Source organism: Phyllosticta capitalensis (assembly GCF_038381095.1).
Source record: "Phyllosticta capitalensis strain CBS 128856 chromosome Unknown BKA78scaffold_6, whole genome shotgun sequence".
NCBI lineage: Eukaryota > Fungi > Ascomycota > Dothideomycetes > Botryosphaeriales > Phyllostictaceae > Phyllosticta > Phyllosticta capitalensis.
The window spans coordinates 2,355,754-2,378,977 of NW_027117444.1; the positions used below are offsets into that span (position 1 = coordinate 2,355,754).

At 56.5% G+C, this 23,224-nt stretch overlaps 6 protein-coding genes across 6 annotated transcripts; 2 read left to right on the forward strand and 4 right to left on the reverse strand.

The window, feature by feature from the left end:
* Window positions 1–1,853: 1,853 nt before the first annotated feature.
* Window positions 1,854–5,637, reverse strand: BKA78DRAFT_296791 (Oxysterol-binding protein-domain-containing protein; the record flags this gene model as incomplete). Its single annotated transcript, XM_066886664.1, has 4 exons — window positions 1,854–2,999; window positions 3,046–4,037; window positions 4,084–4,401; window positions 4,446–5,637. The coding sequence occupies 4 exons, from the start codon at window positions 5,635–5,637 to the stop codon at window positions 1,854–1,856; spliced, it is 3,648 nt and encodes a 1,215-aa protein (XP_066743829.1).
* Window positions 5,638–6,112: 475 nt separating this feature from the next.
* BKA78DRAFT_251872 (ATP12 chaperone protein) lies at window positions 6,113–7,235 on the reverse strand (the record flags this gene model as incomplete). The annotated part of the gene is made up of 2 exons (XM_066884686.1): window positions 6,113–6,894; window positions 6,950–7,235. 2 exons carry the CDS (start codon window positions 7,233–7,235, stop codon window positions 6,113–6,115), a joined length of 1,068 nt encoding a protein of 355 aa, XP_066743830.1.
* A 624-nt stretch (window positions 7,236–7,859) lies between these two features.
* Window positions 7,860–11,845, forward strand: BKA78DRAFT_157620 (fungal-specific transcription factor domain-containing protein). The gene is made up of 5 exons (XM_066883048.1): window positions 7,860–8,435; window positions 8,484–8,627; window positions 8,676–9,942; window positions 9,989–10,542; window positions 10,588–11,845. Exons 1-5 carry the CDS (start codon window positions 8,006–8,008, stop codon window positions 11,775–11,777), a joined length of 3,585 nt encoding a protein of 1,194 aa, XP_066743831.1. The 5' UTR covers window positions 7,860–8,005; the 3' UTR covers window positions 11,778–11,845.
* A 2,357-nt stretch (window positions 11,846–14,202) lies between these two features.
* Window positions 14,203–19,647, reverse strand: BKA78DRAFT_296794 (uncharacterized protein; the record flags this gene model as incomplete). Its single annotated transcript, XM_066886665.1, has 1 exon — window positions 14,203–19,647. The coding sequence occupies one exon, from the start codon at window positions 19,645–19,647 to the stop codon at window positions 14,203–14,205; it is 5,445 nt and encodes a 1,814-aa protein (XP_066743832.1).
* A 522-nt stretch (window positions 19,648–20,169) lies between these two features.
* BKA78DRAFT_296795 (Alpha/Beta hydrolase protein) lies at window positions 20,170–21,261 on the forward strand (the record flags this gene model as incomplete). The annotated part of the gene is made up of 2 exons (XM_066886666.1): window positions 20,170–20,545; window positions 20,603–21,261. The coding sequence occupies 2 exons, from the start codon at window positions 20,170–20,172 to the stop codon at window positions 21,259–21,261; spliced, it is 1,035 nt and encodes a 344-aa protein (XP_066743833.1).
* Window positions 21,262–21,522: 261 nt separating this feature from the next.
* BKA78DRAFT_353981 (NAD binding domain of 6-phosphogluconate dehydrogenase-domain-containing protein) lies at window positions 21,523–22,951 on the reverse strand (the record flags this gene model as incomplete). Its single annotated transcript, XM_066891647.1, has 3 exons — window positions 21,523–22,080; window positions 22,130–22,620; window positions 22,687–22,951. The coding sequence occupies 3 exons, from the start codon at window positions 22,949–22,951 to the stop codon at window positions 21,523–21,525; spliced, it is 1,314 nt and encodes a 437-aa protein (XP_066743834.1).
* Window positions 22,952–23,224: the final 273 nt, after the last annotated feature.

Sequence of the window (23,224 nt, forward strand, 5' to 3'; positions counted from 1 at the left end):
GAACTCCTCTACCTTCGCGTCAACCCGGCCGGTGGTCATTGGATCTGATAGGTACTTGAAGGTGCTTCAGGTCGATCCTGCTTCTCCTGCTTTTCCACCACACGCTCCGGCATTCATGCCTATTCACCTTCGTCTGCGCAAGCTCCAACCGCAGCAGACGACTCCAAAGGCATCCATCTCGACCGTCGTGCTGCCTGCTACCTCGCATCACGATTCGAGCAGACCACGGCGCAGAACCAGACATGGTCGCGGAAGCCCAAGATGTCGAAGCAGATGAAAAGAGCAGCAGCAGGAAAACAAAAAGGGAGACAGCCATCATCAGTCAAGAAGATTGAATGAGAAGACAAGGGAATACAAGGCGAGCAAGCAATGCTGCTCCGTCCACGACACGTACGCCCAGTATTCCACAAGAAGATATTGTCCACCACGTGTGGTCGAAGTTTAGAGTTCAAGATTGAGGCGGACAGGATGTGACGGTGACGCAGCACAGCGCACGAACGCCTCGCCTCACTTCCACACCCACCCATCTATCTGGCCATCGATGCGTGCTTGCCTGCCTGCCTGCATACATAGATAGACGGTAGTGCCAGACAGCCAGCCAACCTGTTCGCCCATTCAGCCTTACAGCAGCACAGCAGCGCCTCATTGCTACATACCTACCGGTCAGCCAGATTGCCCAGCAACACGGCAGCATGGCAACACGGCTTCCCAAACAGCCATGGATTGCGTGCGTGCGTCGTCGCGATGCTGAGGTGGCGTGGCTTCCACGTTCATGCCTCCGGGTCTTGTCTCCACCATGCCAGTCTCCATCCGCTACGCTCCGCTACTTGGCCCACTCTCAAGTCGAAAGAAACACCACACGGCGACCGACCCGTCTCCTACAGCTTCCTACATACGAATAGCAACACCACCACATCAGCCGTGTCATTAAAGTGACAGGCAGGCAGGCGCTCCAGCTTATCCTCACCTTGGCTCTTTGCGATGCAATACATCACAATACGATGCGCGCTTTTACATTTCGCCCGTCAAGACGAGCACCTCCCCTCCCCTTTCCATATATATACTCAATCCCTATTAGAAGCTTCTTTCCTCATGCTCTCGCTTTCCTTCCAATGCTGCTGCTACTACTGCTACTAACACCTGCAGACCTAATCATAGCGGGGCCAAGATGGTAGAGAGAAAAGAAAGCATCCGCGTTTCCATCTCATCGTAGCAAGGAAAATCACGCCAGCCAGTATAATGGTCGGCCTGCTTTTTTCGACTGTTGATGTGCCTTTATTTCCTCCTCTTGTTCTTCTACACCCTAATTTCTAGACTAGAAGATACGATAGAGAGATAGCTATAGGTTAGACTTATAATTACAATCATAATAATGCTGCTAAAGAAATGTAGAGGAGTTAGGGTTAGGGTTACCCTATCCTAACACTCCCTCCCTAAAGTAATCTGTAGTGTAAGAAACAGAAGGAAGCCTATGTGTACCTGCTGCCTAGCTATATATATACACTATCTTAGCTGCAATATATAGGATAGGCACAGATTTAGTTATGCTTTTTCATATTCCAATTAGCGATTTTGAGTTTGTTTTTCCCCCGCCATCTAACCCCCCCTGACTAGTTGAAGTGTGTATCAAGAAGAATTAAAAAGAGGACAGGTACGGTACGTCAGTAGAGCAGTATAGCCAGCCACCCTAGCAAGATGTTTTCATGTACAAAGAGGAATGGAAGAAGGAAGGAGGAACGAGAAGAAGAGAGGTAACCCCACGACCCATCTCCCAACCCACACACACGCCGAGCGGGCACTCTCGCCGCCATTTCTGCTCGCGACAGACATCAGTCGCTCAGCAGGCGCATCGCCTAAAAAATATCCTCCAGACCCTCCTGCGTCCACTCCGCCTCGCCACGCGCAACGCGATCCCTAACACGCCAATACGCGCCATCAAAGGCCCAGTACTCCTCGCCGGTGACGTCGTCCGTGGCGCGGCGGAACCAGCGCGGCTCAAAGTGCTCGCCAGCGGCCTCGCGCTCGCGGCGGCGCGCGCGCTGCTTCTCCTCGACGCGGTTCTTCTCGTCGGCGGCGCGGTCGTACTGGCCGTCCTCCATGGCGCGCTGGTCGGGGCGGAGGCGCGTGTCGGTGGGGGCGAGGACGGGGCGGAGCTTGTCTGGGAGCGCGTTGAGGGTGACGACGAAGGGCGTGAGGTTGAAGGGGATGCCGGTGGGGCGCTCGTGGCATTGCCACACCAGGATGGCTTGCTTGTCGTGCTTGGAGCCGACGTTTTCGCCGTCGTCGAAGCCGGGGGTGAGGCGCGCGTAGAGCTTGTCGTTCCAGCGGCCGCCCATGCTCCAGCGCGTCTGGCCTGATGCGTCCATGACCTTGCCCGCGACTTGGTACGCCGAGCTGGCCTTCCAGCCGCGCGGCTTGAAGTCGAGGATGCACACCTCGCCCGTCGTGTGGTTCTTGACCTCCATGGGCCCGTAGTTGTCGACCGTCGGGTTGCCCGTGATGATGCCAATGACCGACGACGTGACCTTTTTCCACGTGTACAGCTCCTCGCCGCCCGAGCTGGGCCGCAGCCGCAGGAACCACGTCCCCAGCGGGTTGATGTCGAACGACCGGCCGTAAAACTTGGACTTGACAGCCGACTCGCCCCAGTAGTCCCACTTGGCCGACTCAGCATAGGCCGCGCCGATGGGCGGGTGGTGCGAGACTTGCTCGACGAAGAACCGGTAGCCCTTGTCTGGCCTGGCGTATTCAAACGTCTCGCCCAGCAAAGGGTTGAAGGGCTTGGCCACGCGTCCAATGGTCGAAGCATACTCGGATGCTGCAAAGGCTGCGACGTAGACCATGCGCTCAGTCGAGTCGGCACGCTCCGAAGCCGTGTCGAGCAGCTCCGTGTACTCCATGTCTTCGGCCACACGCTGCAGGAGGGATGTTGGCTCGTTGAACGAGACGGGCAACGTCATTTTGGTCATGTCTTTGCCAATCATGGACTTGAGAATACCCTACAAATTGTTAGGAGTGGTCATGTAATACACCTTGAAAACTCACCCAGAGAGAGATCCGCGGCCGGTTGTCCTCGTCGAGGCCCAGCTTGGCGCGGGGAGGGTCTTCATAGCCAACAAATGCCGGCTCAATTTCCTTTGCCTTGGCTAGTCTCACGTCCTGCTCCGGCGGCGGTTGCTCTTCGTCGTCCTTTTTCTCTGGCTCAGGAGGCGGCGCGTGGTAGGCGTCCACAACCTCGACCTCTCCTTCTTGAATGGCGTCGAAAAACTCTTCGTCATCGGATTCCGAGTCTGACAAGACGGCGAGTGCGTTGGGTCTTGCAACGGTGCCGCTGGTCTTGGGTCGTGCCTCGGCCTCTTCCTCGTCCTTTTCAGAAATGACTTCTGCAATGGCTTCACTCTTATCCGCGGCGGCGTCTATTTGAACGCCTTGCAAGGCGTCTCGCAGAGCCTTTTTGGTGCGCTTTCTCTTTTCTTCTGACTGGCCGATTCTGCTCTCCAGCTCTTCCTGCTCTCGAGCAACCTTGGCCATGCTCTCCTCCCACATGCGGCGGACATTGGCCTCGCGATCCAGTCTGTATTGCCAGTAGGCGTCGCGGTCTCTTGCGATACGCAGCAAGTCTCCAACAAGACCCTTGAGATTACTGACTGCCGACTCGTACGAAGCAATGGCCTGCATTGCAACGGGGTCTGAAATGGCCATGGAGGGGTTCTTGTTCTTTTCTGACTGCAGAGCTTCAGACACCCGAGTGAGCAGGTCGAGTTGGAGTTTGGCAGATTGTGCCGTAATGTTGAAAGCGTCCTTGGTAGCCGAGGGGTTCTGCTGCTCGTGGCTGCTGTCATCGCCGTAGTCATCGTCGTCCAGATCGCCAATGTGGTTGGTTCCAGAGACGCTTTCCTGCCGACTACCCTCGCCAACAAGGCTAGCATCGTAAGCGCTATTTGCTCCAGTTTCATCCTCCTCACCGCTGCTCGCTCCCGTCCGCGTTGTGGAAAGCGGAACTCCCAAATTGGCCGAAGAGGGGCTGAGAAGAGATTCTTGTAGAGGTTAGTAATTGGACGAGATCTTGTCTGGAGAGCTTACGTCTGTTGGGTCGCGAGCTGCTACTGCTCTGAGCATCGCCCTCGCGCGGAGATGTGACTTGTTCCATTTTGGCCTGCCGCAACGCTTCCGTCTCTCGAACTTGTCTCTTCTCCTCCTCGCGCGCCTCATCTTTTGCCCACTGTATCGCATTGTTCAGAGCCCAAAACCAGCGCTTAGCTTCAACTTGGTGGTTCGCCTTGAGGTGATACTTGACCGACGACTTGCCGTGAATCTCAAACCGAAGCTTGTCTTGGGGGTCCATGTGCAATTTGGCGATCCTCATGTTGATGGCGCCACGGCAAGCGGATCCAGCATCATCTGTCAATGTTAGACGAGTCGACCTGCTTGGAAAACTTACTCACCCTGGTGTTTGTAGTAACTCAGCACTCCATCCTCGAGCACGAACCATCTCAACTTGTATCCACCAGTGTAGTTGGTCCACTTTTTCAAGTAACCCTTCATCTCCCGACCCTCCTTTGCCCCAAGCGCGACCTCGGCTGCAGCGACACCCGTGGCTGCGACAGCCCCTCCGAGTATAGTCTTCTCCTGTATTCCGCGCTGCGCAGCCGCGGCCGCGGGCGACTTTTTGAGGATTGCCTTGGTCTTGTCGTCCTTGGTCACATCTTGGGGCAGCTTGCCCTTGCGATCCCGACGAAATGGGTCTGCACCATTGAGCAACAAGAGTTGGATGAGCTGCATGTCCTTTTTCCGTGCTGCCTCGTGGAGCAGAGTCCCGCCAGTTGCGACGGTGTCGGGATCCTTGGTCAGCTCTCCGCCATTGACGTCCAGCGTCGTCTTGATGCGGTGATCACTGAGAAGTGCCTCCAACCCTTTGTAGTCGCCCGATTCGACCAGCTCTTGAATCTTCTTGACGTTGGTTTCGATAAAGATGGAACGCGAAAGCTGCAGCATCTGAAAGATTTCTGGTGTTCGGGCGAGGTCGAGCGGAGTCTGAGCGTAGTAGTTGGTCAGGGAATCGTTGACATCCTTTTGGTCCAACAACATGCGCACGACTGGCGCTCTCCCAAGCTGGGCGGCAAGATGCAGAGGCGTGTTGCCATCCTTGTCCCGCCCATTCACGTCAACTCCAGCGCCTGCGTGCGACAGAACAAACTCGATGACAGGTATCTCTGCGCATTGTATTGCCAAGTGCAGAATGGTTGTGCCTTCAAGACGGGTCGAGGTCGAGGATATGGAGGTGGTGCTCTGTCTGGGACCTGGCGAGGTGGCAGCTTCGTCGCGAATGGCCTTGGAGATGGCGGCCGTGTCTCCATTTCTCAGGGCCTCGAAGATGCGGAATAATCGCACCGACTGCTCGATGGAGGCGCCCTTGGAAGCACTAGGCGAGAGGGGCGAATGACTCGGTTGCGAAACGGAGGGCGACGAGGCGGGAAGGGTGTCTGATGCGGCGGAATTGGACATTGTGGTGGAAAGATGAGGGCGGTTGCGGGGAATCTGGATGCTGTGGCGAGAGGAGTTTGGGGTCGCAGAGGGCTGAGAAGGGTTGAGGTCGGCGTCGTCGGTGACGTCTTGCTTGGAGCTGACGCGCTTCATCAAGGACTTGACCTGGGCCGACTTTGTCCTCCGATGGCTGAAATACGAACGTCAGTGCAAGGGTTCGGGAGTGCGGTGTGGCGGTGGAAGGCTGGAGGGAGAGGTTAAGGGAAACTTGCCCGTCCATGGTCCACGTAGCTTATGTTGGAGGTCAGCGGCTTGATTGACTGGCGCGACAGGGGTTCGACAGCTCGCCAGGCCCAGAGGAGAGCTCAAGGCCGGAAACAGGCCAGCCAGGGAGACCAACCTGAAGTCCGCTAACAACGAAAATATGCAAGGGCAGACGGGAGACAGATGGTAGCGGCAAAGGTATGGGAATGGTGTGCAAAGAGGTGGCTGCTGGGAAGGAATTCCTCGTGGAGTCGTGTCCCCAGCTAGCGCCCGCTCCAGGCGCTCGGACAGGCTGACGGGAGACGGCAAGCCCATGGACGCGCATCACTAGGTCATTGTGCATATCTACAGTACATCGCTACAACTATCCGCTCACCAGCACAATTACGCTGCCGAGCTGCCGTCGCACATCCTCCTTGTCTACATCATGCGTGTCCTCGACTTCTCCCCACATGCCCGTCTGCCAGCTGACCTCGAGCGTGCTGGCTTCCGCTGCTTCCTCGATGCCAAACCGCTGCCTGTTCGCCTCAGTCTCGTGCAAATGCACAAATTCCGGACTCCAGTCCACCAGCAGCCGGCTGGCTACGAGCAAACTCTTGCTCGCGAGAACTCCGCGCTCTAGCGCCGCCAGTTCGTACGCCGGCAGTGTCGACGCCCATCCCTGAATCACTTCCTTTGTGTTTTGCGGCTGCTCCGTCGGGAAAATGCTGTCCGTCTCGAGGATGGGCTTGATCTCGACACCAGGCCACAGCTTGGTGCTGAGAAAGTTGATGATTGGTTGCGCCGTGCGGATTTGCACCTGTCGCAAGCTCTCGCCCTTGTCATTCACGCCTGCGGGGTCGTGGGTGTTTTTCTCCGGCACCCAGCACAGCAGTGTGTCGGTGCTGAGATATCTAAGCAACATTCGGACAATGCTGTCGCGAATGGACCGGTCGCCCTTTGCCTCTGCCGTTTCAATGTCCAAGGCGCGCGAAACTAGCGACGTCAATGGTATGTAGTGTTGTTTGAGGGCTTGCTGGGCGTTGACGAGGAGGTCCCACTCGAGAGCAATGGCGGCGGCGAGCTGTGGCTTGTTTGCGGGGATGGTAAGAACGTCCTTGGAGGGAGTGCGCACCGGGCGGGTGTCAAGCAGGATTTGGTGGCCATCTGACGCGGGTCAGCATTTGATGCGACGCCATGGCTGGTTGACGACGCTTGGTACCTGGGGTTTGCTTTACGTGAACATTGCTCCAGAAGCGCTTCTTGAGGGCCGACGAGGGCTTGGCCTTGAGTTCTTGGCCCTTTTTGACGAGCTCGGCCTGCTGCAGCTTGCGGGCGACGCGTTCTTGGGGCGTCGAGGCGGCTGGCTTAGGCGGACCTGGAGGCGGACCTGGGGTTGTAGGATGCGGCAGAGGATTGGCGGGAACGGGACGCGACGAGTGGAGGCATCGTGAGAGGGCGACGGACGGCCTGAGACGGCGTGCGGAGGAGCGGGCGATGAGGTCCATGGTGGTGAGGTTTGAAAGATGGAAATAGTGACATGGTCCGTAAACGGTCGTCCAATTGCCGGCGCTCACCGCCTTTTGTCTCCATGTCCCCGTGTCGAGGCAGCCAGTGCCACCCTCGTCCCTACGCGGGGTCTGGGGTAAACTGACTAGACGTCGTCTGGGCTGTTTGCCTCACCACACAACTGCTTTATTTCCTGTCGTATAACAGTCGGCCGCTGACATGGTCGACAGCAGGCGGCATGCATATGCTGGCTGGCTGATTCGTGGCCCAAAGAACATTCCATTGGCATTGTTCTCCCGCATCCCGCCCTCGCCCTCGCCCTCTACCAGCCACGGCCACGGCCACGGCTCCTGGGGGCGGCACACGAAGAGACGAGCCGGACGAACGCAGCTCTTTTTCTTCATTTCTGTCTCTGTTCGGCCAGACTCGAGCCCACGAGGCACAATGACTCTGTTGTCGTCGTCGTTGCAACCGCATCGTCAACTCGTCCGGCCTGCATCCACGGCATTTTCCACTTTACTGCTCCTAGCTCAGCGCCGCCCGGTCCGCCGTGCGCGCGTGGTCACAGGTCGCCCATTCGAAGGCCCGAGTTCCAGTTCCATTATTGCGACCTGAATACATCTCTGTCCATCCAATCCTCACCACCAGGACGACGCCATCTCCTCCAGTCGCATCCCCAAAAAGTTGCGCCTCGATGCGTGTCAGGCTCTCCCTCTCCCGGTAGCCATCACCCCACCCCCAACCATCAAGCTCGCCTCCCACGACGGCCATGGATCACGATACTTCTCAAAATTCTCCCCTGCCGCAACCCAAGGCCATCCGCTTCGTCACAAACACCGACGGCCCCTACGCAAAACGCAGAAGAATCAACTCGGCATGTCTGACCTGCCGCCGTCGCAAGACTCGCTGCTCTGGCGAACGTCCTTCGTGCGAAACTTGCCTCAAAAATAATCACAGCTGCGGCGGCTACGGCCCAGATCCCGACCAGCCCAAGACTCCCGCCGATGCAGACTCCAGACCGTTGGCTGCTCAGAAACAACGTGCGCGCTCCCCCTCGCAAGTCCAAAAGCAGTCGACCGTTGTGCAGCCACCCGGTAATAATGCGCCACCGAACCATTTTTCCAACATTGACCCAAATTTGGAGGCCGCTGCAACCTCTGGCCCAAGTCCTGCCGGAGAGGATGGCAGTCAGAGCTCAAGTAAGACATTGATGGCTGGGAAAGTGTACGTCGGCTGACACGAACAAGGTCGCCATGCCTTGAGCCTCAGCATCCGCAACCGAATGCCTTACTTTCGCTACTTTGGGCCAACTGCCATCATGCCAGGATTCAAACAAATGGTGGTCAAGGTCAAGGGCAAGCAGCATAGCGGCACAGGTACATCAACAGATGGTATGTCTCGTTCAATCTGGGTTGCATCGGATTGCCAACCGCTTCAAGGACTACAATCGCCCCCACCGCCCACAGCTTCATCGCTGGGTCGCGTCACTCCCCAGCAAGCGTCGACCGAATCCTACACCCCCGCAGACATTCCCATGTACGACACCTCTTCCGTCCCACCTCCTCCACTGATTACACAACTCTGCAAGACCTTTTTCCGGCACCTTGGCTGCAACTTTCCATTCTTGCAAGAGGAGCGCTTCATGCGCGACCTCGAAGAAAAGCAGGTCGATGCCATACTCGTAGATGCCGTCTGCGCTCTTGCCGCAAGATTTTCCAGTGACCCCCTGTTGGCCGGGGGTCGACATTCTGACAACGAGGGAGACCACACGGGGTGTGCGCCGTCTGAACGCGGTCAAGCCTTTGCACACAGGGCCAAGTCGGCCATTGCGGACACGTTTGCATGCCCCAGTATTGCCGTCGTGCAGGCTGCGCTGTTGCTGGCCTATGACGAGTTTGGTGCCAGCCGCGACTCTGGTCTGTGGATGTATCTTGGCATTGCCATTCGCATGGCCCAGGATTTGGGCATGCAGACCTTGCAAGGACTCAAGTACGAGGGCCGCGTCGGCCAGAAACCTGCCAGCGTATCTGTGAAAAAGGGCCGCAAGCCTGCCCCTGAACGTGACCAGACCACGGGCGCTTCTCCCGAGACTCCAAAAGACTTGCAAGCCATCGAGGAGCTCCGGGCTGTAGAACGGGAGAGGGTTGACACGTTTTGGTCCGTGTTTTTCCTCGACCGAGTCGTCTCGTCTGGCACAGGGCGACCCGTCTCCATCAGGGACAAGGACATTGAACTGGCATTTCCGTCGTTGGACACGGTGGACCGCATGACTGGAGACCCACTGCCTCTTCCTGCTCTGATTCGAGTCATTCATCTCTACGGACGCGTGACTGATATTCTCAATGACATCAAAGCAGTATCGCACGTCACGCCCGACGTGATAAAGCAGCTGGGTTCGATGGAGAGCCTGTTGACTGAAATTTACCAGAATCTGTCGCCTCGATTGCACTTTAGTGTCATGAACTTTCAGCATTACCTCCGCACTGGCCAGGGCACAAACTTTATATTGCTGCATTTTTGGTTTCACACGCTTATAGTCCTTTTGCATGAGCCGACGTTGCTCAAGACGTTTGAGGGAGAGATTCAGCAGCTGTTGCCAAACAGCCATGAGCTGTCAATGTCGTCCGCCAAAACCATTGCCGACATTCTCGCCTTTGCCGAGCTGGCCGACGTCAACAGGGCAGGGTTTGGGAATCCCTTTACAAGGCAAGATCGGCACTCTCAAACTTTGTTTCAAAGCTAACTCGAACAGTCAACCCATCTACATTGCCGCATGTGCCTTTCTCAAGGAGAGCGCCCTGCAGTCGGCGTCGTCGAATCCCCACTCACGTCATGCGTCACCCCCTCTTGAAGATGTTTCCCATGACACGACTGATCCTCCGACGCCCGACAACTACGACGGCTCGGTACAACCGCCGTGGAAGGCGGGCAAGAATGGCAAGGATGCAATGAGACATTCGCTCCTCGCCAGCGCGGCCAATGCCAATTACCAACGCTGCTACCGCGCGCTGCAGTCTCTTGAGCAATACTGGGCAGGCACCAAGTACATTCTGACCGTGCTTGACCAAAAGGCCAAGGGGGTTGTGGATCCGCTGTTGTACACGCGGGAAGAGATGGAGTCTGCTCTCGAGGTGCCGCGGCCCGAGCCGTCGTTCAACACCCCTGGTTGGCGGCGCAAGCTATCCTGGGGCGCATATGTGGCACCATCAGGAGGGGAAAAAGAGTCGGAACCAGTGTCTGGTCTCCAAGCGGGAGGTGGTCCAAGTTTTGGCTTCTCTGCCTCGCCAATGGGAGATGCCGGTCAAGGTACGTTGGCCACGCAAATTCATATCAGCAGCTAACTGGCTCTAGCAATCGGATGGTCTTTGACGGGGACCATGAACTCTCCAAGCACAAGCCTCGCCGTGTTGTATCCCACCGAAAACCGCGAAGGATCCCAGCGCCGCTCGCAGGACATGGGCGTGTCGATATCCTCCGTCATGGCCCAAGGCCAGCAGCAGCAGCATTCGCGTGGTGGGATGATGAGCCACCACCATTCCCACATGTCGCCTCCAAACCCAACAACCACGACGCTCTCGCGCCACCAAGGCCCCATGTTCAGTCCTCCACCGCCATCATCATCCGGCATGCACCCTCCTCCTCCGTCCACCCGCCATGCCTCTGCCTTCCACCACCTCGCCGACCACCCCACCCCGCTCGTCTCTGACGCCGACCTCCTCCTCAACCTGCACTCCCCCTTTTCCAACACGTCGCCACCGCGCAATGGCGCGCACGCGTCGCCCACGGCCCCCTTTTCGCCTTCGTCGCATGCCCACCATCATCCGCATCCTCACCCCCATCATCACGTTTTTGCGCAGCCGCAGCATGGCAACCACGCGCAAACGCAAACGCAGACCCAACGCGCGCCCTCGTCCTCGTCGCCGCCGCAACCATCCTCCTCGCATCACCACAATCATAACCATAACCAGCGCAACAGCAACCCCAACGCCTCCCCCACGTCCGCCTCCGCCCCAGCAGGACCAGCAGCAGCAGCAGGCGGCCCGTACTACTTTGGCGACTCGCTGCTGATCGAGTCCCAAGACATCGACATGAGCGCGGCGCTGGGGGTTTTTGGCGGCGGCGGCGGCGACTCTGGGGCGAGCATGCTGCCGTGGATACAGTACTTGCCGCTGCCGGATATGCTGGGGGGAGCAGGAGGGATGGGCGTGGGAGCGGGGTTGGGGGCAGGAGTGGGCGGCATGGATTGGTTTGATGCTGCGGCGGCGGCGCAGGCTGCTACTGCTAGTGCTGCTGCTGCTGGCGCGGAGGGTGCGGAGGATGTGGAAATGGAGGTTGACGCGGATGACGAGGATTGTGAGGGACGCGAGGGAAGGGAAGCTGTTCGGGGGAGAGGCAAAGGAGGAGCAGCGACAAAGAGCGTCAAATCGGCCAGGAGCAAAGGGAGCGGTGGCAGTGGTAACGGTGCTGCAGCGATCAAAGTCGAGGTGGGAGTCGAAGGCGACGGCGATGGTAGGGGCGGCGACGATGGTGGTGGGGGCTGAGGGCGACGAGACTCGTTGAGATTATTCAATCGTTTCTGCATGCAAAGCGAGGATTGTAACGTGGAGATGTGTGTGTGAGATGTGCGTAGGTATGCATGTACAATACGTAGGCATCTAGGTACAGCAGCAGTCCATCTACACCACCAATCGTACTTGTATATACGTATACGTGTACCCACCACATCTCTCCCTTGCTCCCTTGGCTAAACCGACTACATGCACGCTTTTAATCCAATCTTTAACGCAGCAACAAGTCTAGAGTCGCTATCTATTCCTGTCCCTGTACCCGTCGTGTCTCTCCCCTATGCTCTACAATTCCACTCCACTCCACCATCACCTTCCTAGCCCTATGTCCATTCAGTCAATTTGTGCAGCAGCCAGCAGCCAGCAGCCAGCATCTGAATCAACCACGTAGGAACATATAGTAGGAACAAACAATAAAGAGAAAAAAAGAAAAAGCCCAAGTAAGCCAAAGCCTAAGCCTAAACCAAGTAAGTCCACGTCCAAGCCAAAGCCTAAGCCTCAGGTGAGATAGACAGTGCGAGCAGGAGTGGCAGACAGACAGACAGACAGACAGACAGACGGCAGATTTGATTCGCTTGGTGCGGAAATATGATACGATGGGGAGGAGGGGAGGGGGAATTGTTTTGTGTAGGGCTGTTCGATTGCTAGTGCAATGCATGGTGTTGCTATGGGGGGGATCAGGGTTGAAAGCAACGCAACGCAACGCAATATCGTCTTCGATTGCGTTGCGTTGCCCTGGGTAATTATTTATAGCGATTGTGTTGCTTTTAGTTGCTCAATATAGGCCCTGATTGCGTTGAATTGCCTTCGTTGCTTAGTTGCTGAAGTCCTTAGGAATTACCCTTTTTAGTAGGTGCTCCCCTATGGTAACACAAGGGGAAAGCCACTTGAAAGCTAATATCTCCTTAAGCAGCTAGAAAAAGTTAAAATAAATTAACCACACCAATATCTATCTCTTTGATTATTTTGGAGACTTGTATAGCTAACAAAAGGTGTAAGAATTAATCTTTAAAAAGCTACCTTATTACCCAATTTAGTAATCCTGGGCAACTAAGTAATTAGAGCAATGAAGGCAACGCAATATCACCTCCATATTGATTGATTGCCTATATTGGTCAGGCCTGATTGCGTTGCGTTGCGTTGCGTTGCGCGCAATATTGCCGCAACCCAAGCAATATATTGCGTTGCTTACAACCCTGGGGGAGGTTGAGAGGTGCTGGCTGATGAATAAGGTTGTAGGGGGGTGGATATGTGATATAAGAGTAGTAAATTGAGATGGAGATGGGCGTGTGCAAAGCAGAGAGATCAAAGGAGAGGAGGGGAGGAGGAGATGGTGCTTCCTTTCTTCTATAATATAGACTAAATGCATAGATAGGAGACTAGATGGTGGATTGATGATGGATGATGAAATAGACAGTTGGATAGGCAGGGTAGCGTCAGGTGGCTACATAGTTACTTCGCCTTTCTTTTACGATTTATTCCTGCTCCATTGGTACTACGCATGCCTAATGTAACAAGCTAACAACACAACGACACGACAATTTAATATATGGCAAGGCACTAAAGCACTACTTTACAGAGCGCCAACATGTGAAAGCCATCTAATACCTCGCACATGGAATTATTTTCGATGCCTACGTACAATTGCCTGCCTCACCCCTCACCTCACCTATCTAGCTAATTCAACTGCTCTTAGTTCCATACCCACCATCTCAACCCAACCCAACCCAACCCGCTCCATCCAATCCCATCCAATCCTTTCCAATCGATGCAAAAATACAAACAGCCAAACGGGGGAGGGTGTAGAATTCAACAAGAAGCAGAGCAGCAGAAGCGGAAGAACAACCAAAAAGCAAAAGCACCACAGGCAAGAGTTCAACAAAGGTGCGCAACCGAGGCCAATCGAAGAAGCAGCGAAGAAGCAGTAACGCAGAAAGGCGGGCCAGAAAAGTTTCGCGGAGAAGAAGAAAAAGAAAAAGAGTGCGCCGCCACACAACCAGCCCTCAACAACCATTTTTGCCATTTGGTGAAGGGAAAAGTTTTGTGAGCCAACCGAACAACGCCAGTAGAGTTGACAGTTTCCTTTGGTGTTGTTTGGTGGAGAAATTTTTTGGGGGGCAAAGGGAAGCGGACAGATGGAGGAACCGACCTCAACGCCGACGCTTTCAAACAGAAGGAGAAGTTCCCAGATGATTGGTGTGACATAGATGGATGAGGAAGGGGGAGACGCGGCGCCAAAATGGTCTCAAGTGCAACAAAAACGAAAACAAACGCGGAAAAGCGAATCGGACAGGAGCAGCGCAGTCAGTCAGTCAACAGGACAACAATGCAGCGCGTGCTCGATTAGATACTGCCGCAAGAGTTAGCAAAATTATTGGGCACTTTCAAGTCGAACGACTTACTAAATTTCCAACGGCGCAATCTGATCCACGGCATAGAGCCAGCCGCCGCCGGCCTCCTCCTTCTCCAGCCAGTCGTACGGCCACGCCACGAGGTGGCCCTGGACGAGCTCCAGGAGCGTCTCGGCGTCCTCCTTGCCCAGCAGCGCCGCGTCGTCGCCCGCCTGGAACGCGCGCATGCTGCCGCGCGTGGGAGCGCGCTTGCGGCGCCGCTGGCTGCCCAGCGGTTTGGCGGGCTGCTGCTGCTGTGGGCCGGGGCCGGTGCCGTCGGCTGACAGTGGGGTTGGGATGTTGGTCGTTGAGCTCGACGGGTTTTGCGGCGCGTTGATGGTGATGGTGCGCTCGCGGTGCCGGTTGGCCGGCATGGTCGATTCCGAGGCGAAGGACTCGCTGGCGCCGTCAATCGGGCTCAGGGGCGTCGGGGAGAGGCCACCGGGGGACAGGCCGCCGTTGTTGGCCTTTTCGTCAATGGGGGCGCCGTTGGGTTGCGAGGTCGCGGTGGAGGGCTTGCTGGTGCTGTGGTCTGTCGCGTCCATGTTCGGGTCGAGGTGGAGGTGGTCGGCAATCTTCTCGCCGACGTGGCCCATCGTCTTGCCGGCCTCGTGAGCCTTTTCGTGAGCCTTTCTGTTGATTGTCGTCGCTGTGCCCGGAGGACCACTCTCCTTGGCCGCCTTTGCATCTTGCCTGGTGTACATGGTTCCCATGCTCTTGGCGAATCGCTCCTCAAAAGCCGTGTACTCGCGGTACTCCTTCCAAGTCCGTACTTCACTGTCGGGCATGCAGCGAAAGACTTGTCGGTAAATCTTGGTGTTGTTCTCTGCGACAGTGTGCCACGTGTCAATGTAGAACGAGTCATTGATTGGGTCAGCCATGCAGTCGTTGGTGACGACAGGACGACGCATCGTTGCGAGGAGAGAATTGATGATTTCGTTGCCCTTGGCCGTAAATGCGTGTGCGACGGGAGGGCCGCCAATGTCGGTGTCGTCCTGGACAGGAAGAGCGGGCAGCTGAGAAAGCTGAGTGAGACCAAGCTCGCGAGTGCTCATGCGAGGCATTGATGGCGGAGGCAAGCCGTCGTAGCTCGCTTCCATGTTGGTGGCACTGCTCGCGCTAGCGCTGGCACGTCGGTTGCTGGACGAAGGGCGGTCATGGGCCTTGAGCAGACTGCTTTTGCGAGGACGTGCTGGAGAGGTGCTCGAAACCAGCACCTCGTGACCGCGGGTGTCGATTGTAGAATCTCTGCCTCGGGTGAGTCCTCGAGCTGACGCTTCCAGCATGTGGTCGGGACCCTCGCCGCGCAGGTCGCGCTCGCGTTCCAGTTTGTTTGAAAAGGTCGATTCTACAGGAGACGCCGCGCGAGATATGTCGGGATCGGGTGCAGTCGAGGTGATTTCTACGTCGTGGTTGAAGCTGTGGCCAGCCTCCTCACGCGCAATGAGCTCCTCTTCGGCACGGTACTTGTTTTCGATGAGCTGCTGTTCGATTTCGGGGTTACTTTCAGCAGTCGAGGGCCGAGAAAGATCAGACTGGTATACCTCCGACTGGGCTTCCTCCACAATGCAGTCCACGTCAAGACCCAAGTGCTCTCTCATGAGACGCATCCTCAGAGAGTGTGCAAACTTGCTGACCTTGTAAGGCCTGCCACCCATCATGGAGTCAACCATGTCGTAGTCGCGGACAATGGCAGCCACCTCGGAGTCTCGGAAGCCCAGCATGGAACGCTCGTTGATGTTGGCGGATCCGATAATGACAACGCGGTCATCCACAATCATGCATTTGGCGTGAATGTAGAGCTGCTCGGTGGTGAGGGCCTTGTTGGGACCGATCCGACCCCAGGACCTGAGCGAGTAAAACTCGACATAGTCGGCAGGGTCAATTCCAGCTGACCGAAGTCTGCCAAACAGCGACGACTCGCCACGACAGATGCTGCGGTACTGCGATTGCATAATCAGACGAACGCTAGTTCCATCCTGACTATCCACAGTGCTTTGGAAACCAGGCATGAGCGGAATGATGATGATGGCCCGCCAAGTCTCCCCGTTCTTGTGTGCACGCTTGATGCGCTCGACCAGGGCATCGTTGATCTTGTTGACAATCTTCTTGCCATCCATCTCACAGCTGCTGACAAAGAATTGGTTTTCAATGTAGACAAAATGGTCGCTTGCTTGGATGCTCTTGACATAGGCGTTCATGATGCTACATTCGACCCTGTCGGGCGTTCCCAAGGACCATCGGCTTGCCGAGCGCAGCATTTGAATTTCGCAGGTGCCATCAAGGCCGAGTGCCTTGAGATCTGCAGGGTTGAAGTCGGGAGGTGGCAGGAGGTACGGCGTCGGACGCGAAGGTGGCTTGTCTCGGCGGAGATAGTTCCATCTCTGGACAAAGTGCCTCGTCAGGTCCCTGGCAGGCTGTCCAACAATCTGCATGCCAATGTCGTGCCACGGCATGCGGGGAACCTTTTCCCTGTCGTACATTTCCTCATAAGGCTTGTCGAGACCATAAAAGTCGTGAACACGGGGATTGGAGTAGTCTTTGCCGGGCCACATCTGACAGTGGTCTGCATCTTTGGGGAGGTTGTTATCCAGCTCAAAGCCAGTCAACTTGTCATCGTTCAAAACGTGCTTGGGAGTGTCCCATCTACCAAAGCAAAGGTCTACACCGCCGCAAAAGGCCACCGTATGGTCCACAATGCAAATCTTTTCGTGATGAGCCCAGAAGAACTGATTCTTCTTGAACTGATTCGGCGATCGCTGGAAAAAGATGTTGGGGTGAAGGTCCAAAAGCGATTCCTTGGTGTATCCAGAGTCGATGGGAATGGCCGATTCGACGTTGCGATAGACAATGATGAAGATCTTGACGCCTTCTTGGGCCTTGCGCTGGAGGAGGCGATCCAGTCTCCACTTTTGACTGATTGCAGGAGGCCTTCGCAGATACAGCTCTGGACTAAGCCACCAATCGTGAATGTAGACTACATCCCTGGCCATGCTAATGGCTCGAGAAACGTTCCACATGTAGTCTCTAGCGTCCACCAGCCACTGAGCCCACACATTATATCGGACAGGGGCGAAGCTGTCGAAACGGTGAGGTTTTGCCCACTCCGTTTGCGACAACATGAACTTGATAGAGTCTTGGAACTGAATCATTTGCCTCTCGTTCTTGGCAAGTAGCTTGAGCCTTCTTTCGGAATTGACTAGACGAAGCTGGTGAGCCTTGGGGTGAGCCGCAGATGTCTTTGCTTTGCTCGCCATCTCACGAGCGCCCTTTTTCTCGTCGATACGAAAGTCTGGATCCACGAGGAACACGTCGTAGATGTTCATCTCTTCGGGAGAGTCGACACAACAAATGTAGCTATGTCTGACCAGGAACCACTTCGGAAGGTGTTTTTGGTGATTGAAAAAGGTCGGATTCCATCCTCTTTGGTTGACTGCCTTGGTCGACTGGATCATCATGAAACCCTCCTTGCCATGGTATCCTCCCTCTTGCGCAAGACGAACACCAAGCGCCGAGAGCTCAAGAAACTTGCACAGTCTGTTGGAGTCGGGGCGAAAGATGACAAATGTGATGAGCTGCTGCAGATACTGCTCGAGCTTCTTCCGCTGCCGCTCTTGGTACGTGTCCTTGCGCGCCGGGTTGGGAGTAGGGGGGACTTGACCAAAAAAGCTGCCAGTACGTGCAGTCATTTCTCCAACGATTCCGGGCGTCTGTTCGGGGCTTCCAATGCTGGAGCGCCGAGTGTGTCGAGACGACCGACGGTTGTGCTTCTTCAAAGGTGGCCGCTGCTCTGTCCCGCTAGCCTCTCCGTCCGTCACGGCACCAGCAGGAATATCGTCGTCGTCATCCTCCTGGTCATCTTCCATGAGACCGCGCATACCGCGGACATAGGGAAGCACACTTCTCGGGAAACGAGGAAGCTGACTGCGGTGGGCCGAATCTTCGCTCCGGAAACGAACATACTTTTCCTTGGTGATGGCAGTCTTGTACTTGAGGTGGAGATTTGCAAAGTCGCGGACGGTCCGGTGGACGACCCACTTCATGCGCGTCATGCCGCTGCCATATTCCAACTCGATTCGGAAGCTGTAGTGGCGGTCTCCAGCCTTGTCGCTAATTTTCGAGCTGTCGGTAATGCGGACCTTGAGCTGCTCCATCAAAATGGGAACCCTCTTGTGCCCATGCTCGTCACGCTGGAACATGCTTGCCAGGAAGAGAGCGGCAGGCGCACCAGCGAGAAGCTCCGCAACGAGCTCCGCCGACTTGGCGTGGTCGATCCGGTTTTCCTCTTTCCGCTGCTTGCCAAGCATCTTGAGACCTTGCTTGAGTTGACGCCACTTTTGCGCGCTGATGCTCGTGGTCCTTTCGCTGCGCTGCTTCCATGCCGACGGCGAATCCTGGCCATCCATCCGAGTGCCAATGCCCGTGAAGCGCCTGAGGTGACTGGGTCTCCGAGGGCCATCAGAGTCATGCGCAGCATCAGGCCTGCGTCCCGAAAAGCTTAGTCTTCGACGCCCATGCAATCCCCTCCTCCAGGCACTCTCCTTGGCTAACATGTCGCGGCCCTCATCTTCAGACAGTCCCATGCGCTGGTTCTCGGGAATGTCAGTCATGGTGCCGCGCCGGGCGAAGGGTGGGCGATATCCAGCGACGGTGTTGGGAGTGGCTCCAGGGGAATCTCTGTAAAATGATGCAGCGTGTGTAGTCTTGGGAGTCGCCGGGTCCGGATCGACGCGCCGAGTCTTCCTTCTCCTCCTGGCTGGTTGAGCAGGACCCTCTCCTGCGCTCTCGTCATCTGCCTCGACCTCGCTTCCGTCGTCGTACCGTGGTTGTGATCGCTCAGACTCTGGCGAAAGGGGCCCGTTCGGCGTAATCTCTCCCGCCGGTCCATCGCCGATTGTAAAACCACTTATGCTCCTGTGATGGCCCTGGAGGGGGTTCAGCGCCTTAATTCTGTCAATGAGCTTGGACCGCTCTTTTGGGTGTTCGTCGTCCTCTTCCAACGAGTGCTGGCGCGAGTGTGGGTTGGATGTCGGGGCGGGGTCTTGGGTAGAGTTGCGGACGAACTGGACGCTGCGGCGTCCGACTGGAGTAAAGGATCCAGCGTCGCCAGCGGAGTTGGTTGAGAGATGTCCGTGGGAGTTGAAGTCGGAGGGATCGGCGACCTGGTTGAAGCTGGGAGACGGCTCAAGGTTTGGGGCCTTGACTTGTTGCAAAGTGACGTCTCCTGACGTGCCATTCGGAGCGAGAAAGGGGAATCCTGCTGCTGTTGGGCTGTTTCCAGCGCCAGGCCGGAGATTGTCTGGGACTTGGTTGTTGGACGCTCCCGAAGCGCTCAAACGCTGCTCGAAGCGCAGGGGGGAGAGGGCTCGATTGTGTTCTTCAGAGTCGGGCTTGGGAGAATTCGAGCGCGGGCTCCGCGACATGGGGGAGAGGCTGGAATCGCGAGTGTCGGCCATTGTTGGATGGTGTTTCTAGGGCGGCACCCCTTGGAGCGGTAGCGTTGCGTGGCCGCGGAGCGCAGTCGAGGTGGTAAAGTAAGGAGCGTAAGCGGGCGACTGATGGCCCTGGGTGAGAGTAGGGTCCGTAGACTGCTGAGGACAAATGCAGGTGCAGTGTTTGGGTGTGGAGAGGGCGGGAGTCGGGAGTCCAAGTTGCGGTGGTTGTAGAGGGGCCCCCTGCCTGCCGGGGAATGTTTATGAAAGCAGAGAGTAGGAGAGAGGGAGGGGGACGCAAATCTCGGTCGCGGCAAGGTGGTGGGCAGCGAAAGGACCGAGTGAGATGGTGATGATGATCGTGAGATGACGCCCTCCTAATGGTAGTCCCTGAGCTGAGGCTGGTGGACTTCAACACGTACGGGAGGGGAATCTCCGCATCACCGCCGCCGCACTCCCGCCGTCCCGCCAGCCACTCGACCAACACCAACACCAACACCATCTTTAACATTCATTTCTCGCCGTCGCCTGCTATCCTCAATCTCAATGGCAGCTCCCAACCCCCTCGAGTCGACTCACAATGGCGCTCACGAACAGCCCCGCGTGTCGCAGTCAACCTACACCATCGCCGGCATCACCACCCACGTTCACGGCCTCGACGAACTCCCTCCTCAACCATCGTCCGTCGCGTGCCTCTGGCTACTACATCCGCGACTTCAGACGCATCAATGCATGGCGCCCATAGCTGCCCAGGCTATCCACGCCTGGAATGCGCGCCAGTCGGGCTCCGCGGTCGCCAAAGGCCTCATCGCCGTGAGCTTCGACCAGCGAAACCACGGCTCCAGGCAGGTCGACCCTGTCGCCAACGAGGCCTGGCGAAACGGAAATCCTAGACACGCTCAGGACATGTTTTCCATATACCGTAGGCCCTCCAATTGCCGCCTCCACCGCCTGCTGACCTGACCTTTTCTCCGCACAGACGGCACTGCAACCGACACCTCGCTCCTCCTGTCCTATCTCCCCGCCTACATCTCCCTCACCCCTTCTCAGCATCTCGTCCTCGGCATCTCCTTGGGCGGACATGCCACCTGGCATTGCGTTCTGCATGAACCGCGCATCTCCACCGCCGTCTCCATCATCGGTTGCCCAGACTACACCGCGCTGATGCAGCAACGCGCCGAGAAATCCAAGCTGCAAACCTGGACTAGCTCGGAGCCCGCAGGGTCAGGCTTCATCGGCTCGTCGGATTTTCCACAGGCCTTGGTCGAGGCGGTGCGCCAATGGGATCCCGCCGGATCATTGATGCGCCGCCTGTCGAATCCGGAAGCTCCATCGCCGGTAGAAATGGAAAGGCTGCGCGCCCATATGTGGGCAAACCTGCAGGGTAAAAGGTTGTTGAATCTTTCTGGAGGCGCCGACAAGCTGGTTCCCTACGCATGTGGCGAGGGCTTTTTGCAGTTCCTCAAAAACACGGTCCAGGATGACCCGCGGCTTGCTTTTGAGCTCGAGGATTTGGTGTTTGACGGCGTAGGCCACGAGACGACACCAAAGATGGCCGAAATCGCCGTCAACTTCATCTGCGACAGCCTTGCCAGCGAAAGACCGGTAACTTCAAGAGTCAAGACGTCCAAGATATGAAAATCCCCAGGTTAGATTGGTAATCTTCCAATGAGACATGTTGATGATGCATATTTCATGGCGACAACATGTGCAAATCTCGAGAGCGAAGAGGTGAGTGGAAGGTGAGTTTTGAGTTGCATGGGCTTTTCTGTCTCATAATACCCCTCTTGTAGTCACTCTTTCTCCACATGTTTCGGTATTTCTTCCTCTTGGCATTGTTTACATGTCAATTAATTTCTAATCTAGACGCTACCATGCAATGTCAAAGAGAATGCGGGTCTATACCAGCAGCCCGTAATATTCATCGCCCCTCTTTGCGCCTTTTCTTTCTCCTGTTGCAAGCAGACTCAACGCTTGACTTGCCAGTGGAGTCGGGCAGTTTGCTTTTCTTGCTGCGGAAATGGCCTCGGCCAAGTCTTTTCTCACAGCGCCAATGTCAAGCTCAGGCAATGTTTGAGTGCCAGCAACCTTTTGTCCGGTCAGCAGCTCAATCATCTCGGCGCCTCGGTCTCGGAATTGCACGCTTCCACCAGCAGCGTTGGCGGCCAGCTCGTGGAATTGGTGCAGGTCGAGACCCAGGAAGCGGGCGAAACCAACGGCTTCGGCGGCGGCGCAGATCAAGACGCCACGCAGCAACTTGAAGACCAGCTCCAACTTTTCTGCCTGCGGCTCCTCGACCTTGACAGTCTTGACGGGCTCGGGATAGTACAACCGGACCATGGAGGCATCGTCTAGCCGGCCCATGCCTTGACCAAGGGCGACGAGGTACATGGCCTCGGCAGCGGCGGAGAGGGGGGTAGGAAAGTCGGTGAGACGAGCCATGGACGTGATGATTCCCTGCGGACGTTTAGCAAGTTGATGCCATCATCACTGTACCGCGACTTACAGCATCCTTGAGGATAATGGTGATGGCACTGGCACCAGGCACAAAGTCTTCCTCTATCAATCTCGGCACTCTGTTCTCAAACATCCAGCACCAAGTGTCGCTCTTGTTGATGGCTTCATAGGTAGTCTGTGCATCCAGCCCTAATCTAGCAGCAAATCCCATGGCCTCGCTCGACAGCAAGATTTGAATGGCCGCCAGGACTTGGTGCACCATCTTCATGTTGCTGCCACTACCGATGCCGCCAGGGATATACAAACTCTTGGGATCCGACATTTCCTGGAGCAGCCATCGAGCCTTTTCAAGAGCCTCGGGCTCGGCACCGGCCATGATGGTCAGGGTGCCGTTGGCGGCGCGCGTGGTGCCACCAGAGACGGGAGCGTCGACGAAGAAAACGTCTCCCCTGCCCACATTCTGGAGCTCTTTGGCAACAGACTCGGCATAGGAAGAGGGGACGGTCGAGCAGAGCAGCAGGGTGGCGCCCTGTGGCAGGGCTGCAACAACAAGATTCAGTTTGCCCGATTAGGCAGTTCTGGGCACCCGAGTCAGCGGCCACTTACCCTTTACGGCACCATGCTCGCCAAACAGGGCTTCTTGGACTTGGTCGGCCGACGCGACCATGACGATGTAGAACGGGCAGTCGGTGGCAGAGTCGACGAGGGATGCTGCTGCTGCGCCGCCGGCTTGTTGGAATCTCTGCACGCTGGCCGGAAAGACGTCGAAGCCCTTGACGTGGTAGCCTTGGTTGACGAGGTTGGTGGCCATGCCGAAGCCCATGGCCCCGAGGCCGACGAAGCCAATGCTGGGCTTGCTTTCTGCGGCCATTGTTGAAAACGATTGGAAAATTATACTGGAGCTGTTGTATATCAAATTGTGGTGGTTCTCTTCGTGGTTTTGTAGCGGCGTGAAGTGCGCGGTGTTGTGTCCGAGCCAACCCCACAGTTCCTCTCCCCGCAGTATGACGTTGTGTGGAGGGCGGCCTTCTTCCCGCGACTCGACCTGCAGTCATCCCCCACCATTTCCATCTCCATCACCTCTCTCGTCCGCTATCGGCTTTTGGCCTGGTTGCCATTGCTAAAGCTATTGCCGATCCAACCA

Bases quoted from the DNA above. Each gene is read 5' to 3' on its own strand.
- BKA78DRAFT_157620 (XM_066883048.1), top strand. From the start codon at position 8,006: ATGGATCACGATACTTCTCAAAATTCTCCCCTGCCGCAACCCAAGGCC. The intron at 8,628-8,675 runs GTATGTCTCGTT...AACCGCTTCAAG, and splicing joins CACAGGTACATCAACAGATG to GACTACAATCGCCCCCACCG. The intron at 9,943-9,988 runs GCAAGATCGGCA...TAACTCGAACAG, and splicing joins TTTGGGAATCCCTTTACAAG to TCAACCCATCTACATTGCCG.